The sequence below is a fragment of the Garra rufa genome, chromosome 11 (assembly GCF_049309525.1).
Source record: "Garra rufa chromosome 11, GarRuf1.0, whole genome shotgun sequence".
In the NCBI taxonomy this organism is placed as follows: domain Eukaryota; kingdom Metazoa; phylum Chordata; class Actinopteri; order Cypriniformes; family Cyprinidae; genus Garra; species Garra rufa.
Window position 1 is genome coordinate 46,008,209 of NC_133371.1, and position 21,415 is coordinate 46,029,623.

Below are 21,415 nucleotides of genomic sequence, written 5' to 3' on the forward strand. Positions count from 1 at the left end.
CATTTTTCTAAAAAATTTAATACTAATAATAATAATATATTATTTTTTAATTATATAACACAAAAAAACTATTTGTAAAAATAAATTATTATATATAATTTTTTAGCCCTAAAAGACTGTAATCTTTTAATTTATTTATTATACTTCCATTTCACAAGGAAAATAATAATAATAATAATTATTATTATTATTTTAATAAAATGTCATTAATATTGTACTTTTATTATTATATTTATGTTTTTTTATAATTTTATAATATTTTGTAATTTTATATTTAATATATTTAATGTTTTTATCGATATTTTCATGTTAAGTCTATCAAGAAAAATACATTTTAATTAATGTAGTCATAATTTTCAAAAAGTTATGTTATTATCAATAATAATAATAATAATAATAATAGTTATATATTATATTGTTATAAATTATAACATTATATACTATAATTTTAAGTTTTGTTTTATTATTTTCCTTTTTCAAAGAAAAAACAAAACAAAATTTCATTAATATTGTACTTTTATTATTTGTATAAATTTTGATAATTTCATAAAGAAATTTCATGTTAAGTCTATAAAAACATTTTAAATAAAAATATAATAGTAGTGAAAATTATAATATTATAATTTTTTTTATAATTATTAACATTAATTTTAATGTATATAATATTACACACAATATACATTTTTATTTTATTATTTTTGTCAAATAAAATATATCTATTAAAATGTATAAATCTAAGTCTAATACATTAATTTATATCATTTTATAATGTAAATGTAAGTATATATAAACTACTATTGTTGCTATGTTCATTTACAACAGTGACATGTTATTATATTATTTTTATTATTATTATAATTTTAATTTTAATTTAATAATTAAAAAGAAAAGAAAATTGAAATAAAACCATCTATAAAAAAGTTAATAAAATAATAATAGTGATAATAATAATTATTAATAATAAAAATACTTTTTTATTTTTTTATTTTATTTTATTTTATTTTATTTATTTTTATTTTTTTATTTTATTTTATTTTATTTTATTTTATTTTGTTTTATTTTATTTTGTTTTATTTTATTTTATTTTATTTTATTTTATTTTATTTTATTTTATTTTATTTTATTTTATTTTATTTTATTATTTTATTTTATTTTATTTTATTTTATTTTATTTTATTTTATTTTGATAAATGACCTGGCCTGTTTTCATAAGACTCTCTCTGCTAAGGAGACTAAACGGAGAGACTGAGATGTCCAGACTGTGATTTTAGTTCTGTTGTATTCTTTTGGAAAATGGGACGTTGAGCAGGTTTAATGTCTCTTTCTGTTTGTGTGTGTGTGTGTGTGTAGCGGGGAGTGAACACCGATAGCGGCAGCACCTGTCGTGAAGCGTCCTTTGAAGGCATCAGCCAGTGAGTTTCATCCATTATTCAGAGCTCTGTTCCTAAAACTCATTCCAGAGAAAGTAGCACAGCAGATGAAACGACCCACCCGTTTACACTGATGCACAAAAACACCTGAGACATTAGATCCTCACCATTACTGTAATATTTACACATCAGAAAGAATGTCTGCATGTCATTGTGTTAGATACAAAATAACGTTATCTGTTTTAAACATACACACACACAAAAAAAGGACTTTTTGTTCAGTATGAAAAAGTATCTGCTGTAACTGCATTGATAGCAGCGCTATTGTAGTATAATTTAAATGCTATTATAAAAACCTGATTTTGAATATTTTTTTCATTTTTATATTTTCAGCTTTAATTTTTTTAAGTTGTAGTATTTTTGTTTTATAATTTTTTTGTGTATATAGTTGTTGTTATATATATGTTTTTAAATTAAGTCATTTTTTATAAATATTTTTTGCATTTAATTTGATTTAAGTTTTGTTAAAATGTGCTGTTTTTGCACAACAAAGATTTTTTTTCTCATTTTTATGAGATATTGTACGTTTTTACATTTTGAAGTAGTTTTTATATAAATAATAAATATATATAAATATATATTTTTGCATTTGATTCGATTTTATGTTTTAGAATAGTTTTTGAAAATTTTGTTTTGTTTTTTCTTTTTTTAAAGAATTTTAATCAGTTTTTTAGTTTTATATTTTTTGCATTCAGTTTGATTTCAGTTTTTGTTATTTTTATTTTTATTTAATATATATATATATATAGTGTTTAATTAAAATTTGTTGTTTTTGCAATTTAAGTATATACTGTATATATATTTATTTTTATTATTATTATTTATGTAGTTTTCTTTTTTAGTTTTAGAATTGTTGTTTTTGTAAATTTAGTGTTTTTTATTTATTTGTATTCATTTTAATATATTTTTTATGAGATACTAGTATACGTTTTGTAAAAAAATATATTTAATTGTTTTAAATTAAGTTTTAGTATTCTTCATGTTTTTGTAAATTTTGTATTTTATATATATATATATATATATATATATATATATATATATAAAATTGTATTTCATTTTATGAGATTAGGGTTAGTATTATAATTTTTTTAACAATTTTTATATAATATTTGTTTTTGCTATTTTAGTATTTTTATCTAGATAAGTTTTGTTGACATTTTTAATTTATTTTTGTTTGTTTTTTGCATACATTTTGATTTCAATTTTAGTATTTTTGTTGTTTTTGTAATTTTAGTATTTATTTATTTTTTAAATACACACACAACCATGCATGCATACATTTTTAATAAAGTTATTATTGTATTATATTTCATTTAATTTCTTTTTTATTACGCACTAAACCAAATGAGAAATATTTTGTGGGATCAGATCTTCACCCATGAGTATACATGAGAAAGTATTTAAAAATGTCAGAATATCATTGCATTCGATCCAAAATATCAACACAAATGTCATTTGTTGCAAAGAACAATAGAAAAATAAACAATAGTTGCTAAAACAATAAATGCATTACAGACAATAACTCAGTCAGACAGCATTGTGTGACACAAAACCGTTGTTTTTTCTTCTCGTCTGCAGGTTTCAGGTGAATAATTCCCTGCTGCACCCGGTGATTGTGGAGTGGTGAGTGTCATTTACATCACAGACGCTAATGTCAAAACATTTGAACCTTTTAAACGCTCCGTTTCACGCAAATTAGACGCATTTGTGCAACCGATGCGTGATTGACGTTTTAATAACTAAAGCACAAAACCCTGCTTGTTACTAAAGTCCAATTAACAAAATCAAAGCATGTTTAGCAGTTACTCCAATTAGCCAACGTTTGATGTTTTGATGAAAGGTAAAGTAGACGGCAATTACTGGAGCTCAAGTTGGATCGTTTCATCTTTTTGTGTGTTTTGATTGTCATTGCATCTTTTTAAAAGTTTGTTCTTTGTGTGCTCCAGCAGATCGGCGTGTTTAATCGCTTATTTTTTGTCTCGTATTTAATTAACAGAGCATCGTTATGCATTCAGGCTAGTGTTTTCAGGATATGTTATAGTTATTTTATCTATTTAAAAACAAAAGCAGTTCACTACCCTTTAAAAAAATCTTTGCAAATTTGAGAAGAGCTAACAGGATAAAGCCAAATCTTATTTTATGATGTAGTCATTTTATTTATCATGAACAGTTTCAATCTTTTTTTGTTGTTTTTATTGTATTTTTTTATATTTTATTTTATTTTTATGGGTTTAGTTTGTTTAATGAGATGTTGCTTGGTAAGTAGGTAAAATAAAGTTTTACTTTTCTTTTCTTTTAATTTTATTTCTAAATTTCGTTTTTTTTTATTTTATTCATTTTAATTTTTCTGGATTACGTTTTGCCAGAAATATTTTTCAGAGGGATTAGATCTTCACCCATTTATACATAAGAACATATTTAAAAATGTCTGAGTATCTTTTTTTTTTTTTTTTTTAGTTTTAATTTGTTTAATGAGATGTTTTTTTTTTTCAAATTCATTTTAATTTTTCTGGATTACATTTTGCCAGAAATATTTTTATTTTATTTTATTTTATTTTATTTTATTTTATTTTATTTTATTTTATTTTATTTTATTTTATTTTATTTTATTTTATTTTATTTTATTTTATTTTATTTTATTTTATTTTATTTTATTTTATTTTATTTTATTATTTTATTTTATACCCAAATTCCATTAAATTTTTTCCGAATTAATTTACATTCAGTTTGTTCCATTTTGAATTTTTCTTTTTTGAAAAATATTTTACAAGGCATTAGATTTTCACCCATTTGTACCTGAGAATGTATGTAAAAAGGTCTGAATTTTATTTTATTTTAATTATTATAATTTTATATAAAATAAAATAAATAGTTATTATAGTTTGTTAAATGAAACGTTGCTTGGCAGCTAGCTGAAATAAATAATTTTTTAAAATAATTTTTTTATGGTTTCTGGATTCAGTTTTTCCTGTTTAGAATTTTTCTAGACTCTGTCTAATATGAAATAAATAAATTAATTAATTAATTAAATTAATAAATTGAATTATTAAAATAATTATTTATTATTTATTTATGTACTTTTTCAAAAATACTGTCTTGTGTATTTACAATTTTCTTGTCAATAAATTCCGGTAAATAATAATTTTTCTGTTAAATATTTCTTAAATATTATTTTCATATTTTTATTATTATTAGTAGTGCTATCATTACATGAAGTAATATTTCTGTCAAGTTAAACCTAACTTTTATTTTGACGGGGTTGTGCCTTTGAGTTTCTGTCCATATAAAATACGTAATCGGACCGTTTTTTTAAAGCAGGATATTGCAATACCGTTTTTAGTATCGGTATATCATGCACCACAAATTCACAAATTGTTCATTATTCCTTCATAGAATAGGAGTTTTGTTAGTAAAGTGATATTCGAACCAAGCTCGAGAGTCAGATATAAAGCGCTTGAGCTAATTTGATCAGAAGGACTGTGTCAGGACTGAGAGCTCTTGGCTCTGATGCGGACAGCTCAAGCACATTACAAACAATCGCTTTTTCTCTCTCGCGCCTCCTGCGCGGGTCTATAAGGCCGGCGTTTGTCTCTAATGGTGTGCGTGCTTCTCTCGCTGTCGTGCGCATTAGGTTTTCTCCTCTATTACTCGCTGGAAAGCGGCTCATTACGGTTTCCCTTCGCTCGCCTGCTAACTTTGTTGTTTCCTTCTCTTCCTCCCCTTCGCTTATTACCTCAAGATTTCCAGAGAGGGTTTGCCGCTTGCTTCTCCGTGATGAAGCAGATATTAAAGACCGGCGCACGAAGGAGATATGCTTACGTCATTAGAAAAGCTACTGAAGCCGGCCTAAAATGGTTTGCTGGTCTGTAAAAACAGGCCGAATGAGACCAGCGAAACATCATAAGCTCATTTTAGACTTTTAATGACTAAATATCAGCATTTGATTACAAAACAAACATTATTTACTTATATTGATGGTCAGTCTTTTAAAAAAGTAGCTGGTTTTTATCATAAATTAGGTAAAAACACATTTTTTTCAGTAGTAAAACATACAGTAGCTGCGTTAATTATTTTTTTATATATTTTTGTAAAAAAATTAATGTAAGTTTTTTTTTTTCCTTTTCACTTTTATTTATCTATTTTTTTAATACCTCAAGCAAAACTAAATTAAAATGGCTTGGCAGCTAGCTGATTAAAAGTTATTTTATTTTATTTTATTTTATATTAATATATACTAATTTCATATTTTTTGCATGTATTTTGATTTAAGTTTTAGTATTTTTGCGGTTTTGTAATTTGAGTGCATGTATAGCTCGTTTTTCTGACTAAATATCATCATTTGTTTACAAAACAAACATTATTTACTTATTGATGGTCAGTTCTTTTAAAAAGTAGCTGGTTTTTATCATAAATTGGGAAAAACATTTTTTTTCAGTAGTAAAACATACAGTAGCTGCGTTAATTATTTTTTTATATATTTTTGTAAAAAATTTAATGTAAGGTTTTTTTTTTCCTTTTCACTTTTATTTATCTATTTTTTTAATACCTCAAGCAAAACTAAATTAAAATGGCTTGGCAGCTAGCTGATTAAAAGTTATTTTATTTTATTTTATTTTATTTTATACTAATATATACTAATTTCATATTTTTTGCATGCATTTTGATTTAAGTTTTAGTATTTTTGCGGTTTTGTAATTTGAGTGCATGTATAGCTCGTTTTTCTGACTAAATATCATCATTTGTTCACAAAACAAACATTATTTACTTATTGATGGTCAGTTCTTTAAAAAAGTAGCTGGTTTTTATCATAAATTGGGAAAAAAAAAAATTTCAGTAGTAAAACATACAGTAACTGCGTTAATAATTTTTTAATATATTTTTGTAAAAATTTTAATGTAAGGTTTTTTTTTTTCCTTTTCACTTTTATTTATCTATTTTTTTAATACCTCAAGCAAAACTAAATTAAAATGGCTTGGCAGCTAGCTGATTAAAAGTTATTTTATTTTATTTTATTTTATATTAATATATACTAATTTCATATTTTTTGCATGTATTTTGATTTAAGTTTTAGTATTTTTGCGGTTTTGTAATTTGAGTGTATGTATAGCTCGTTTTTCTGACTAAATATCATCATTTGTTCACAAAACAAACATTATTTACTTATTGATGATCAGTCTTTTAAAAAACTAGCTGGCCTTTATCATAAATGGGGTAAAAACACGTTTTGTACAATAGTAAAACGTATTAAGTAACTGCATAAAATGTTATATTAGTATCATTAACTACTTTTTATTCATTTTTTAAAATTGCTTTTTATTTCTAGATTTTCCGTTTTAATTTTAATTTAACTTTTATTTATTTATTTGTTTATTTTTTAAATACCTCAAGCAAAACTAAATTAAAATGGCTTGGCAGTTAGCTGAATTAAAATGTTTTTATTTTATTTTATACTTTTTATGGTTTTAGTTTGTTAAATGAGATGTTGCTTGGTAACTAGCTGAATTTTTTATTTTATTATTTTTCTTTTTTTCACTTTTATTAATTAATTAATTATTTTATTTATTTTTTAAATACCTCAAGCAAAACTAAATTAAAATGGCTTGGCAGCTATCTGAAATAAATTTGTATTATTTATTTATTATATTTTTTAATGTTATTTTATATTTAATTTAATTTAATTACTTTTTATGGTTTTAGTTTATTAAATGAGACGTTACTTGGTAACTAGATTAAATAAAGTTTTTATTTTATTATATAACCTTTTTTTCACTTTTGTTTATTTATTTTTTATTTTAATACCTCAAGCAAAATTAAAATTAGATTTTGCTTGGCAGCTAGCTGGGAAAAAAAAACTTTTTATGGATTGTTTAGATGTTTAAACTAAATAAATTATATTATTATAAATATTATAAATTATAAATTAGATGTTTCTTGGTAACTAGTTGAATTAATTTTTATTTGATTATATTTTATTTTATTTATTTTTATTAGGCTCTAAACCAAATGAGAAATATTTTTGAGAGATTAGATCTTTACCCTTTTATACATGAAGAAGTATTTAAAAATGTCTGAATATCATTGCGTTAGATGCAAAATATCAACACAAATGTCAATTAATGCTTAAAAAAAGATTTTGTTGAAAGTTTATGAAACTTTTTTTTTTAGAGTATAACATGCACTGATAAATTATTCAAATTAAAACCAGGAACATGTATTTTTTCAAAAAAGAAGTAAACCTTCAGTTTAAATAAGTAAATCTTCTTTATACTCCCAAACAAACTTTAACTACTGATAGACAGTGAATTATTGATAGATTTCCATGAGTTTGTGATCAGTGCTTCAGAAAACAGCTGGTTTCCATCAGAAATGATGGATGAAAGACACTTCTTGTTCAGTAAACTGCATTCACAGGCTGTTTCAATTCTGTAATCTGGTGTATTTCCAATCATAAACAGGATTTACAGCACATGCTAGATTAAAGAAGTGAAAGGAGAAGAGAGATTGATAACGTCAGCTGGGGAAAAAAATAATGAAAGATTATGAGAAAAGTGTCTTGTTCACCAATGGATCCTCTGCAGTAAATGGGTGCCGTCAGAATGAGAGTCCAAACAGCTGATAAAAACATCACAGTAATCCACAAGTAATCCACACCACTCCAGTCCATCAGTTGACATCTTGAGAAGACAAAAGCAGAAACAAATCCATCATTTAGACATTTTAACTAAAATATAAGTCCATAATCCATAATAAAAGTCTCTGTTGTCTCTCACATCAAAATCCATTCACATATGTGACCCTGGACCACAAAACCAGTCTTAAGTCGCTGGGGTATATTTGTAGCAATAGCCAAAAATACATTGAATGGGTCAAAATTTTTGATTTTTTTTATGCCAAAAATCATTAGGAAATTAAGTCAAGATCATGTTCCATGAAGATTTTTTGTGAAATTCCTACTGTAAATATATCAAAATGTAATTTTTGATTTGTAATATGCATTGTTAAGAACCTAATTTGGACAACTTTAAAGGTGATTTTCTCAGTATTTTGATTTTTTTGCATCCTCAGATTCCTGATTTTCAAATAGATGTATCTCGGTCAAATATTGTCCTAGTATTAACCTATATTAACCATAAGGTTAAATTTTACAAAACTGAGATATATACATCATATGAAAGCTCAATAAATAAGCTTTCTATTGATGTATGGTTTGTTAGGATAGGACAATATTTGGTCGAGATACATCTATTTGAAAATCTGGAATCTGAGGGTGCAAAAAATCAAAATACTGAGAAAATCACCTTTAAAGTTGTCCAAATTAAGTTCTTAGCAATGCATATTACTAATCAAAAATTACATTTTGATAGGTTTACAGTAGGAATTTTACAAAAAATCTTCATGGAACATGATCTTTACTTAATTTCCTAATGATTTTTGACATAAAAGAAAAATCAATAATTTTGACCCATACAAAGTATTTTTGGCTATTGCTACAAATATACCCCCAGCGACTTAAGACTGGTTTTGTGGTCCAGGGTCACATATTTGTTTAGAGCTGTTTTAAATCTAAAATATGAGTCCATAATAATGCTTAATCCAGTGAAAAAGTGGTCTGAATTAGGAGAGAAACTGCACAGATCAAGTGCCGTTTAAAAGCCAAAACAGTCAAAAACAGCTCTAAACAAATATGTGGTTGGACTTTGATGTCAGAGACAACAGGAGATGGACTTTGTCACTGGAGGAAGCATTATTATTTATTATAGACTTGTATTTTAGTTAAAAAAACGTCTTAATGATGGATTTGTTTCAGATTTTGTCTTCTCAAGATGTTAACTGAATGACTGGAGTAAAGTAGATTACTTGTGTGATGTTTTTATCAGCTGTTTGGACTCTAATTCTGACGGCACCCATTCACTTTAGAGGATCCATTGGTGAGCAAGTGATGGAATGACACATTTCTACAAATCTGATGAACAAACAAACTCATCTACATCTTGGCTGGCCTGAGCGTGAGCGCATTTTCACCACATTCTCATTGATGGGTTAACTATTCCTTTAATTACTGTCATTGTGCAGTGAATGGGTGCCATCAGAATGAGAGTTCGGACAGCTGATAAAAACATCACAATAATCCACAAGCAATCCACACCACTCCAGTCCATCTGTTAACATCTTGAGAAGACAAAAGCTGAAACAAATCATCATTAAGACGTTTTAACTACAATACAAGTCCATAGTCCATAATAACGCTTACTCCAGTGCAATTATGTGGCTGGATTTTGATGTAAGAGACAACAGAAGATGGACTTTTATTACGTATTATGGACTTGTATATTAGTTTAAAACGTCTTAATGATGATTTGTTTCAGCTTTTGATATTCTCAAGATGTTAACTGATGGACTGGAGTGGTGTGGATTGCTTGTGGATTATTGTGATGTTTTTATCAGCTGTTTGAACTCTAATTCTGACGGCACCCATTCACTTTATAGGATCCATTGGTGAGCAAGTGATGGAATGACACATTTCTACAAATCTGATGAACAAACAAACTCATCTACATCTTGGTTGGCCTGAGCGTGAGCGCATTTTCACCACATTCTCATTGATGGGTTAACTATTCCTTTAATTACTGTCATTGTGCGGTGAATGGGTGCCGTCAGAATGAGAGTTCGGACAGCTGATAAAAACATCACAATAATCCACAAGTAATCCACACCACTCCAGTCCATCAGTTAACATCTTGAGAAGACAAAAGCTAGAACAAATCATCATTAAGATGTTTTAACTACAATACAAGTCCATAGTCCATAATAACGCTTCCTCCAGTGTAAATATGTGGCTGGATTTTGATGTAAGAGACAACAGAAGATGGACTTTTATTACGTATTATGGACTTGTATATTAGTTTAAAACGTCTTAATGATGGATTTGTTTCAGCTTTTGTCTTCTCAAGATGTTAACTGATGGACTGGAGTGGTGTGGATTGCTTGTGGATTATTGTGATGTTTTTATCAGCTGTTTGGACTCTTATTCTGACGGCACCCCAATGGATCCATTGGTGAGCAATGGATGGAATGATGCATTTCTCTAAATCTGATGAAGAAACAAACTCATCTACATCAATGAGAGCCTGAAAGTGAGGACATTTTCAGCAAACATACATTTTTGGTTGAACTGTTCCTTTAACAAACCACATATGTACAGATTCCTGATGTAAGTGATCCCGTGATCTGGGTGTTAAGCGTTCAGTGCTCTGCTCTGGAGCTGCTGATAAGAATCACATGGAAGATCGTAACCATGGGTTACTGGAGTGTGTGTGTGTGTGTGTGTGTGTGTGTGTGTGTGTGTGTGTGTGTGTGTGTGTGTGTGTGTGTGTGTGTGTGTGTGGAGAGATATATTTAGACGTGTTGTTAGAAAGTTGGCACATTCACACTGAGTCATAGGAGGTGATGTCAAGATGCTTCAGTAATACAGGCAACATCATTAAGACATAAACGAAGACGCTCAACCAGGAATAGATGTAGAGGTGGAGAAAAAAACACTAACGAGAGACAAAGTGCTAATTTCTCTGACGTCAGTCCTGCTGGGGTTGGCCTAAGTTTAACAGAGAAGTTTGTTTGTTAAACTTTCTGGCCAGTAAGTATTAAGTCAAAAGTGACAGTAAAGACTTGTATGATGTTACAAAAGATTTCTATTTCAAATAAATGCTGTTCTTGTTAACTTTCTATTTATCGAAGAATCAAACAAATATATTGGACAGTAGTTGTTCATGAGTCCCTTGTTTGTCCTGAACAGTTAAACTGTCTGCTGTTCTTCAGAAAAATCCTTCAGGTCTCACAAATTCATTGGATTTCCAGCATTTTTGTGTATTTGAACCCTTTCCAACAATGGCTGTATGATTTTGTATGACTGTAAGATCCATCTTTTCACACTGAGGACAACTGAGGGACTCATATGCAACTATTACAGAAGGTTCAAACACTCACTGATGCTCCAGAAGGAAAAAACATGCATTAAGAGCTTTAAAGATCAGGCTAAATTTAACTTATTTTGTCTTCTGGGAAACATGTAAGTATCTTCTGTAGCTTCTGAAGGGCAGTGCTAAATGGAAAAAAAAAAAAAAAGATTTTTAGGCAAAATAAGAAAATGTACACATCTCCATTTTGTTCAAAAGTTTTCACCCCCGGCTCTTAATGCATGGTTTTTCCTTCTGGAGCATCAGTGAGTGTTTGAACCTTCTGTAATAGTTGCATATGAGTCCCTCAGTTGTCCTCAGTGTGAAAAGATGGATCTCAAAATCATACAGTCATTGTTGGAAAGGGTTCAAATGCACAAAAATGCTGAAAAACCAAAGAATTTGTGAAACCTGAAGAATTTTTCTGAAGAACAGCAGACAGTTTAACTGTTCAGGACAAACAATGGACTCATGAACAACTACACTATTAAGAACCAAGGGGTCGTTTTTATAAATTCAACTTTTATTTTCTCTTGTGGACTATATGTAAACAACTTTTATGTGAAATATATCTTATTCAGGTCAATACTAAATAAATAATAACATGCATTTTGTATGATCCCTCTTATTTTGGTCAAATAATTAACATTTAGCAGATTCTGCTTTGTATGTAAACTTTGACCTCAACTGTATATAATGATATATCATCATAAGCACATTGTTTTCATTAATGATCAACATTACCTCTTTTGGTGTTTCTCTGTCTGCAGTCGTTTGCTGAAGACTGACATGGAGCTGGAAGTTCTGCGCTACACCAACCGCATTTCCAGTGAAGCCCACAAAGAGGTAAAACCAGCTTTTAGGCATATTATTTTCCCTTAGTTTTCTAATTTAAAAAACATTGCCCTAAAGACTTTAGTTGAAAGTAGTTAAATCTTATAATTACTCTGAAAGACCAGAACTGCATTTCCCAAAAGCATCACAAGCCTCCTACGATCTCCTTAGGCTTACGATGCTTTTGGGAAACGCTGCACAGCATGTTTCGCTGCTCTCCTGAGACACAGACAGCTCAGTTTTTGTGAGAATGACAATTGGGAGGATGTTACAAGCAAAAATCCTATTGAATCTTTCTTTAAAACACTGTTGGGCTTTAAATTTAGGCTCTGTTCTTCTTTTAGAAAGCAGTTTTTAGTCTGCATTGTTACTGTAAACTCTTGATGTAGAGCTACCAAAATCGTATACCCTGTTTGATTAGTATCTAGGCCAGCATTGCATTTATCCTTCACAGACACAAGACAATACCAGAATGCTAAACAGGTGATATTTCAGCACAAAAACCTGCATCTAGACCAGGCGCTACACTGAAAATACTGATTCAGAAACTGTTTTCACTCATAAATTGCTAGTATATTTCACAATTAATTACAAAGAAACAAAGTAGCACATTAAATTAAACATGAAATTTTGACGTAGAGAGACTGAAGCTGTATTTTCTTGTAAAATGCATTCCAGTAATCTTTGGTAGGGGTTTAAGTGCATAGCACTGGAACCCTATTGTAATTGTTAGAATGGTCACAGATCAGCAACTTCCAAGTAAAACTGATCGTACAGATCAAACCGTAACTCGTAGAGACTTGAAACTTGGAGGGATGGTAGTACCCACACCACCAACAACCTCACCAAATCTCGCTCCAATCGGCCTGACGGGGGCGCTACAACGATTAAAAATCCTAAACCGGATTTTTGGATTTAGGATTTTTTGCGAAACCTACTTTTGCAAACTAGTCCTATGTTTTTCACCTGATCAGAGCCAAACCAGTGCAGAAAGATTATCTGGAGAGCGAATATCAATAATTATCCAAAACAAGTCTAACTTTTGACTCGTAGGCACAAAGGGATGCCAAGATGTTCGAAAGGGGCAAGGCCACTTTTAGTAAAATGCCTATAACTCCTGAATGGAATGCGATATCTCTGCTAAACTAAGAACACGTATGTAAGAGCTCAATCTGAGGTTGCAGGACAAAAATCACAGAGCTTGGTCACTTGGTGGCGCTATAAGAAGGAAAAAACTAAAAATGGCTATACCTACAGTATGCAACCATTTGCCCAATCAACATGAAAATCGCTGTGCACAGTCTTGGTCCAAAGTGCCACAAGTGCTTATAAGGACATTTGTGTATCCCAACATGGCCAATGAAGTTTGAGCACCTAACAGACAATGTTAACAGAGGCCAAACGGAACGAATCTCTGTGGGCCTGTTTGACTCACATCCCCAAAGGTCTATGAGAAATTTGAAAGAAATCAGCCACTGGGGGGGTGAGAAGTTCTGTCATATCGCGTTTGTGTGAAAAACTGTGCAATGCACATAAAAGATTGTGCATTGCACAGTTTTTCACACATGAACGCAATATGACAGAACTTCTCATTCTGGACAACGTTGCCTCTATAACCACTGCTGTCAAACAAATTGTTTGTTAAATGATTGAGAAGATGTCAAAATTCTACTTTCGTGAACTAGTACTGGGTTTTTGACTCAATCTGAAAAAACAAAACAAAACAAAAAACACTGCAGTACAAGTCTCTGGACTCTCTAGGTCAATAATTATATAAAAAAATTTGGAATTCACCGTTTGGGAAGCTGTAATGGGTTCGTTTAGAAAAGGGGCCTGTCTGAATTTACCCAAAATAAAGCCTTATAAAGCCTAAACAAAGACTCAAAACTTCCCAAAACCTGGTGAGCACATGCAACAGGTGATTCTAAACAAGCATGCAAAGTTTTAAGGAGATCGGACCACAGCTGGCACTATAACAGTCGTAAATGTTACAAAACATAATACTTAAATGGTAAATTGCCTGTATTTGCAAAAAAAAAAAAAAAAAAAAGGCTTGCTGCATAATGTGCTTAAATGCCTTAAACCGCTTGATCGCTGCTATATTTTTATTTATAACTTTAAAAGATTATTTTTAAACTGTATGTTTGTGTGTGATTGTCAGTGTTGGAGAAAGTTACATTTAAAAGTATTTACACTTCAAAAGTATTTGTGTTACAATGTTGCATTCTCACTAAAATTGTGTTACTTTTTATAGGAAGTAATGCATTACTTTACTTTTGAATTGTTACTTTTTCCTCATCTAGGGGAGGCTTGCTTGTTTGCTTTTAATATAAAAAAAGTTAAATTTTAGCAAATGAAAAAATCCTTTCACACCAAAAGTGAAATAAAATAAAATAACTGGCGTTACTTATTTGATAAAGTAAGTCAGATATTTTCTTGTAAATTTAAAAGTGATGCCTTATTTTACCAGTTGCTTGAAAAAATCTAATCTGATTACATAGCTTGCATTACTTGTAATGCATTACCCAGACACTTGAGTTGATTGTGTGCATTTTCTATTGATCAGGATTGCAGTAATTTATAAAATTATGGCTAAAGTTAAGATCTTTATCCTTAAACACTTACACGTACTGTATATCCTTGAATGCAGACTCTTGATACAGTATATGTGCTGCTAGACAGTATTTATTAAGGGAAGTTGATGTTTGAAATGTTTAACAATGCACTGCAGGCGAGCAGCAGATGTGAATAAAACTCTGGGAGACTCTAAATAATTTAATAATTCAGATTGATGGTGTTGGTTTCTGGTAGAATTGGTTGCTGATATCCATTAATGGATGAAAAGCCTTTTTAAGAGTGTTGGATATTAATGGGCCAGTCTGTGGTTTGTACATAAATTAATACTGTGCGATTAAGCTAAGATCGTATTTATCATAATAGCTGCTGACTTTAACAGTGGTTGTTACATCAAAAGAGTTGTTAAACATCAATTCATGCCCTATTTATGGAGTGCTTTAGTGCCACCCACTTTGTAATGGCACTAGTTTTGGAAGTATTTTTTATGTTCATTTTTCTCATAGGGGTTTTAAAAAAGTAAAGTCTTCTTTAAACTGTTATGAACCAAACCAACCAGCTGTGAGGAGAATCACAACACCACAAACTTTAATTTGAAGCTCACAGGCTGTGAACTTAAAGGCTTTACTGAGGGAAAGAACTACAATCCTATGAAGCATTGTTAATAACATAATCAATGTCTATAAAACTGAAGTTGTTGATTGTCCATATAGCAGCCAAGTTAAGTTTATTGCAAAATTATGACATAAATGTTCAAAGTGTTTTGAGAGAGTAGAGAGACACTGGACAGAGTTTTATTTTGGTTCTATTTGTTGGATGCAGTTCTCTGATTTGTGGAATTTTTGTAGAGCATCATGGAAAATGTAGATTTTAACCACAAATTCTGCTGTTAAAGGGGTCATCGGAGGCAAAACAAATTTTTCCATGTTGTTTAAACATTAATGTGTGTTGGCAGTTTGTGTACACAACCACCCTACAATGATAAAAATCCACCCAGTGGTATTTTTTAATCTTTAAAAGTAATATCCCCTTTTAATCAAGTCATTCTCAGCTTCTTTTCATTGTGACAAAACACAGTTGATTGACATGAGTGTCTTACCTTAGCCCCGCCCTCACCGAACTGAAACAGTCCGAATACAATCGCCATTGTGTGACTCAGGTGCAGAGGAAGACTCTAATTGAGCGATTGAGGAGTTCTGTTGCTGGATATAATAATTAACATAGCAGTAGTCATTTACTCTCGACATCTGAGCCGCTTAAGAGGCAGAGGACGCGCTACTTTCATTTTTAAAAGGAAAGCGCAGATCCCGATCTACATATGCATCTATGTTCGTGTGAATCATTCGTAATGAAGCTTCACCCACAGCAGAAGTGAGTATAAGGGTTTTTTAGGCATCTTTGCAAATGGCCTTTCTTAATAATGTGCTTGTTGGCAAGTTTTGCCAGCTAAACACAGCTAAACGCGGCTTAATGTGGCTAATGTAAACATTGCAGCTTGTAATTCCACAGCAGAGAGGGGCGGGGTGAGCAGAGCTCATTTGCATTTAAAGGGCCCATGCAATAAAATGAGCTGATATTTTGCAGAGCTGATTTTGACAAGGTAAAAGGGTGTTTTTTTTACACTACTATTGTGAGTTTTTAACAAATGTATATTATAGAGTTTTCATTAAGACCCTAAATAATCATATGAACTTGTGGGAAATGGGCATCTGATTACCCCTGTAAACATAATTATTTAAAACATAACTCAAAATAATGACAACTGATCGTTTAACAAAAGCATACACCATTGGTTAATAACCTCAGAGCTCACAGTAGGTCTGTCTTTAAAGATTTATACGTTATATAGTTAAATAATGAAGTTGAAATGTTATGACAATAAAGTTGAAATACTATGAGAATAAACTAAATATTATGAGAATAAAGTGGAAATACGACAAGAATAAAGTCAAAACATGATGAGAATAAAATCGAATTGCTTCTAGAATAAAGTGGAAATACTATTAGAATAAAGTCGAAATATTATGGAAATAAAGTTGAAATACTATGAGAAATAAAGTCGAAATATTATTAAAATAAAGTTGAAATACTATGAGAAATAAAGTGGAAATACTTTGAGAATAAAGTCGAAATATTATGAGAAATAAAGTGGAAATACTTTGAGAATAAAGTCGAAATATTATGAGAATAAAGTTGAAATATTATGAGAATAAAGTTAAAATACTATGAGAAATAAAGTCGAAATACTATGAGAAATAAAGTGGAAATGCTATGAGAAATAAAGTTGAAATATTATGAGAAATAAAGTCGAAATACTTTGAGAAATAAAGTCGAAATACTATGAGAAATAAAGTCGAAATGCTATGAGAAATAAAGTCGAAATGCTATGAGAAATAAAGTCGAAATATTATGAGAAATAAAGTGGAAATACTTTGAGAAATAAAGTGGAAATGCTATGAGAAATAAAGTTGAAATATTATGAGAAATAAAGTCGAAATACTTTGAGAAATAAAGTGGAAATGCTATGAGAAATAAAGTCGAAATGCTATGAGAAATAAAGTCGAAATATTATGAGAAATAAAGTGGAAATACTTTGAGAAATAAAGTGGAAATGCTATGAGAAATAAAGTTGAAATACTTTGAGAATAAAGTCGAAATATGAGAATAAAGTTGAAATACTATGAGAAATAAAGTCGAAATACTATGAGAAATAAAGTGGAAATGCTATGAGAAATAAAGTTGAAATACTTTGAGAATAAAGTCGAAATATTATGAGAATAAAGTTAAAATACTATGAGAAATAAAGTTGAAATACTTTGAGAATAAAGTTGAAATGCTATGAGAAATAAAGTCGAAATACCACAAGAATGAAGACGAAATGTTTCGAGAATAAAGTCGAAATGAAATGTCAACTTTATTCTCAAAACATTTCGACTTTATTCTCGTAATTCTCATAAGATTTATTCTTATAATTTCAGCTTTCAACATTCTTGTAGTATTTCGACTTTCGATTCTCGTAGTATTTTAACTTTATTCTCCTAGTATTTTGACTTTATTCTCGTAGTATTTTAACTTTATTCTCGTAGTATTTTGACTTTATTCTTGTAATTTCTGTTTGATTCTCAAAAGTCGACTTTATTCCTGCAAGATTTCAACTTTAGTATTTCGAATTTATTCTCAGAATTTCAACTTTATTTTCTAAATATTTTAACTTTATTTTCGTAATTCGTCTTAAATCTTTTTGATACTTAAATTATGTCTTTGAGCTTGATAGTCACTAGAAGCTGCATGAAATTTCTTTAGAATTTAATCTGTGTAAAATATTCCTTTAAAACTGTAGGAAAAGGCAAAGATTTCCATTTGATTTCTTTCTGCTGTGGTCAAGATTCATCCTCATGTTCAGACAGCATTGTAAAAGCACAGAGAACGTTTATCCTCGCGTTATCTAATGGAAATAGCCCCAGCACCTCATCAAATGAAGAATGACCTTGGCCGACCGGGTCGATCTTCAGTTGAAGGTCTGAAGGACATGTTTTGAGGCTCTTTTGATCTCTCGTTTCCAGCAATAAAGGCCTCGGCACATATTAACGCACATAGGTCTTCATAAGTGCCAGTCTCATCCAGAGCTGATATAGACAAACGTCTGGCGGCTCTAACCTCTCGTCTTCTGTTATTGCTGGATATTCGGTTTAAGAGGGACATGAGTCATGGCCACAATGGGAACAAATAGTTTTTTGAATGCTGAAATGAGGAACGAGGGATTTTGAGAGAGTTTCCTGTGCGGTTATGGGAAGCTATTGAGCAGGAGGAGTTCAGACAAGGGTTGAGAATCCAAATCGGGTTCTTTTTCAGAATCACTTCCATTTTTTTATGACGGTCAGTTTCGTTAATGGATTTGAACGGCTCTATTCTTGTGCTGATGAAAATGGAAAATGTTTTCAAAAATCTTTCTTCCTCAAACATACAGAAAGATTTATTAATAGAAGCCAGAATTAAAAGAATTATCATAACAGCATTCCAACGTTTATTTTTTATGCATGGTTCAGTTTTGTCTTCATTAACATCTTGTTAACTACGACTTTAACTACGTGTTTAACTAGAAGTAATTTTGACTTTAATCTTCTAAGGTTTCGACTTTATTCTCGTAATATTTCAACTTTATTGTAATAATTTCGACTTTATTCTCATAATTTTGACTTCATTCTCGTAATTTTGACATTATTCTTGTAAGATTTCGACTTTATTCTCGTAATACTTTGACTTTATTCCCGTGATTCTACTTCATTCTGGTAATTTCGACTTCATTCTCGTAATTTCGACTTCATTCTTGTAAGATTTCGACTTTATTCTCGTAATTTTGACATTATTCTTGTAAGATTTCGACTTTATTCTCGTAATACTTTGACTTTATTCCCGTGATTCTACTTCATTCTGGTAATTTCGACTTCATTCTCGTAATTTCGACTTCATTCTTGTAAGATTTCGACTTTATTCTCGTAATACTTTGACTTTATTCCCGTGATTCTACTTCATTCTCGTAATTTCGACTTTATTCTCGTAATTTCAACTTCATTCTTGTAAGATTTCGACTTTATTCTCATTTCAACTTTATTCTCGTAATTTCAACTTCATTCTTGTAAGATTTCGACTTTATTCTCGTAATACTTTGACTTTATTCCCGTGATTCTACTTCATTCTCGTAATTTCGACTGTATTCTTGTAATTTCAACTTCATTCTTGTAAGATTTTGACTTTATTCTCATTTCAACTTTATTCTCGTAATTTCAACTTCATTCTTGTAAGATTTCGACTTTATTCTCATAATACTTTGACTTTATTCTCGTGATTCTACTTCATTCTCGTAATTTCGACTTTATTCTCGTAATTTCGACTTCATTCTCGTAATTTCTACTTCATTCTTGTAAGATTTCGACTTTATTCTCATTTCAACTTTATTCTCGTAATTTCGACTGTATTCTCGTAATTTCTACTTCATTCTTGTAAGATTTCGACTTTATTCTCATTTCAACTTTATTCTCGTAATTTCGACTTCATTCTTGTAAGATTTCGACTTTATTCTCGTAATTTCGACTTCATTCTTGTAAGATTTCGACTTTATTCTCGTAATTTCGACTTCATTCTTGTAAGATTTCGACTTTATTCTCATTTCAACTTTATTCTCGTAATTTCGACTTCATTCTTGTAAGATTTCGACTTTATTCTCGTAATTTCGACTTCATTCTTGTAAGATTTCGACTTTATTCTCGTAATTTCGACTTCATTCTTGTAAGATTTCGACTTTATTCTCGTAATACTTTGACTTTATTCTCGTGATTCTACTTCATTCTCGTAATTTCGACTTTATTCTCGTGATTCTACTTCATTCTCGTAATTTCGACTTCATTCTCGTAATTTCGACTTCATTCTTGTAAGATTTCGACTTTATTCTCGTAATTTTGACATTATTCTTGTAAGATTTCGACTTTATTCTCGTAATTTCGACTTCATTCTTGTAAGATTTCGACTTTATTCTCGTAATTTTGACATTATTCTTGTAAGATTTCGACTTTATTCTCGTAATACTTTGACTTTATTCCCGTGATTCTACTTCATTCTCGTAATTTCGACTTCATTCTCGTAATTTCGACTTCATTCTTGTAAGATTTCGACTTTATTCTCGTAATACTTTGACTTTATTCCCGTGATTCTACTTCATTCTCGTAATTTCGACTTTATTCTCGTGATTCTACTTCATTCTCGTAATTTCGACTTTATTCTCGTAATTTCGACTTCATTCTTGTAAGATTTCGACTTTATTCTCGTAATTTTGACATTATTCTTGTAAGATTTCGACTTTATTCTCGTAATACTTTGACTTTATTCCCGTGATTCTACTTCATTCTCGTAATTTCGACTTCATTCTCGTAATTTCGACTTCATTCTTGTAAGATTTCGACTTTATTCTCGTAATTTCGACTTTATTCTCATTTCAACTTTATTCTCGTAATTTCGACTGTATTCTCGTAATTTCTACTTCATTCTTGTAAGATTTCGACTTTATTCTCGTAATTTCGACTTTATTCTCGTAATTTCGACTTTATTCTCGTTAGGTTTCGACTGTATTCTCGTAATTTCAACTTCATTCTTGTAAGATTTCGACTTTATTCTCATTTCAACTTTATTCTCGTAATTTCAACTTCATTCTTGTAAGATTTCGACTTTATTCTCGTAATACTTTGACTTTATTCTCGTGATTCTACTTCATTCTCGTAATTTCGACTTTATTCTCGTAATTTCAACTTCATTCTTGTAAGATTTCGACTTTATTCTCATTTCAACTTTATTCTCGTAATTTCAACTTCATTCTTGTAAGATTTCGACTTTATTCTCGTAATACTTTGACTTTATTCCCGTGATTCTACTTCATTCTCGTAATTTCGACTGTATTCTTGTAATTTCAACTTCATTCTTGTAAGATTTTGACTTTATTCTCATTTCAACTTTATTCTCGTAATTTCAACTTCATTCTTGTAAGATTTCGACTTTATTCTCATAATACTTTGACTTTATTCTCGTGATTCTACTTCATTCTCGTAATTTCGACTTTATTCTCGTAATTTCGAC

At 29.8% G+C, this 21,415-nt stretch overlaps 1 protein-coding gene across 1 annotated transcript in view; it reads left to right on the forward strand.

The window, feature by feature from the left end:
• LOC141345390 (xaa-Pro dipeptidase-like) overlaps window positions 1-21,415 on the forward strand; it is a 60,297-nt gene that overhangs the window by 26,067 nt on the left and 12,815 nt on the right. Inside the window, exons 5-7 of the mRNA XM_073850243.1 lie at window positions 1,351-1,412; window positions 3,009-3,053; window positions 12,154-12,229. Coding sequence (XP_073706344.1) covers window positions 1,351-1,412; window positions 3,009-3,053; window positions 12,154-12,229 — 183 coding nt within the window. The remainder of the gene's footprint in view (window positions 1-1,350; window positions 1,413-3,008; window positions 3,054-12,153; window positions 12,230-21,415) is intronic.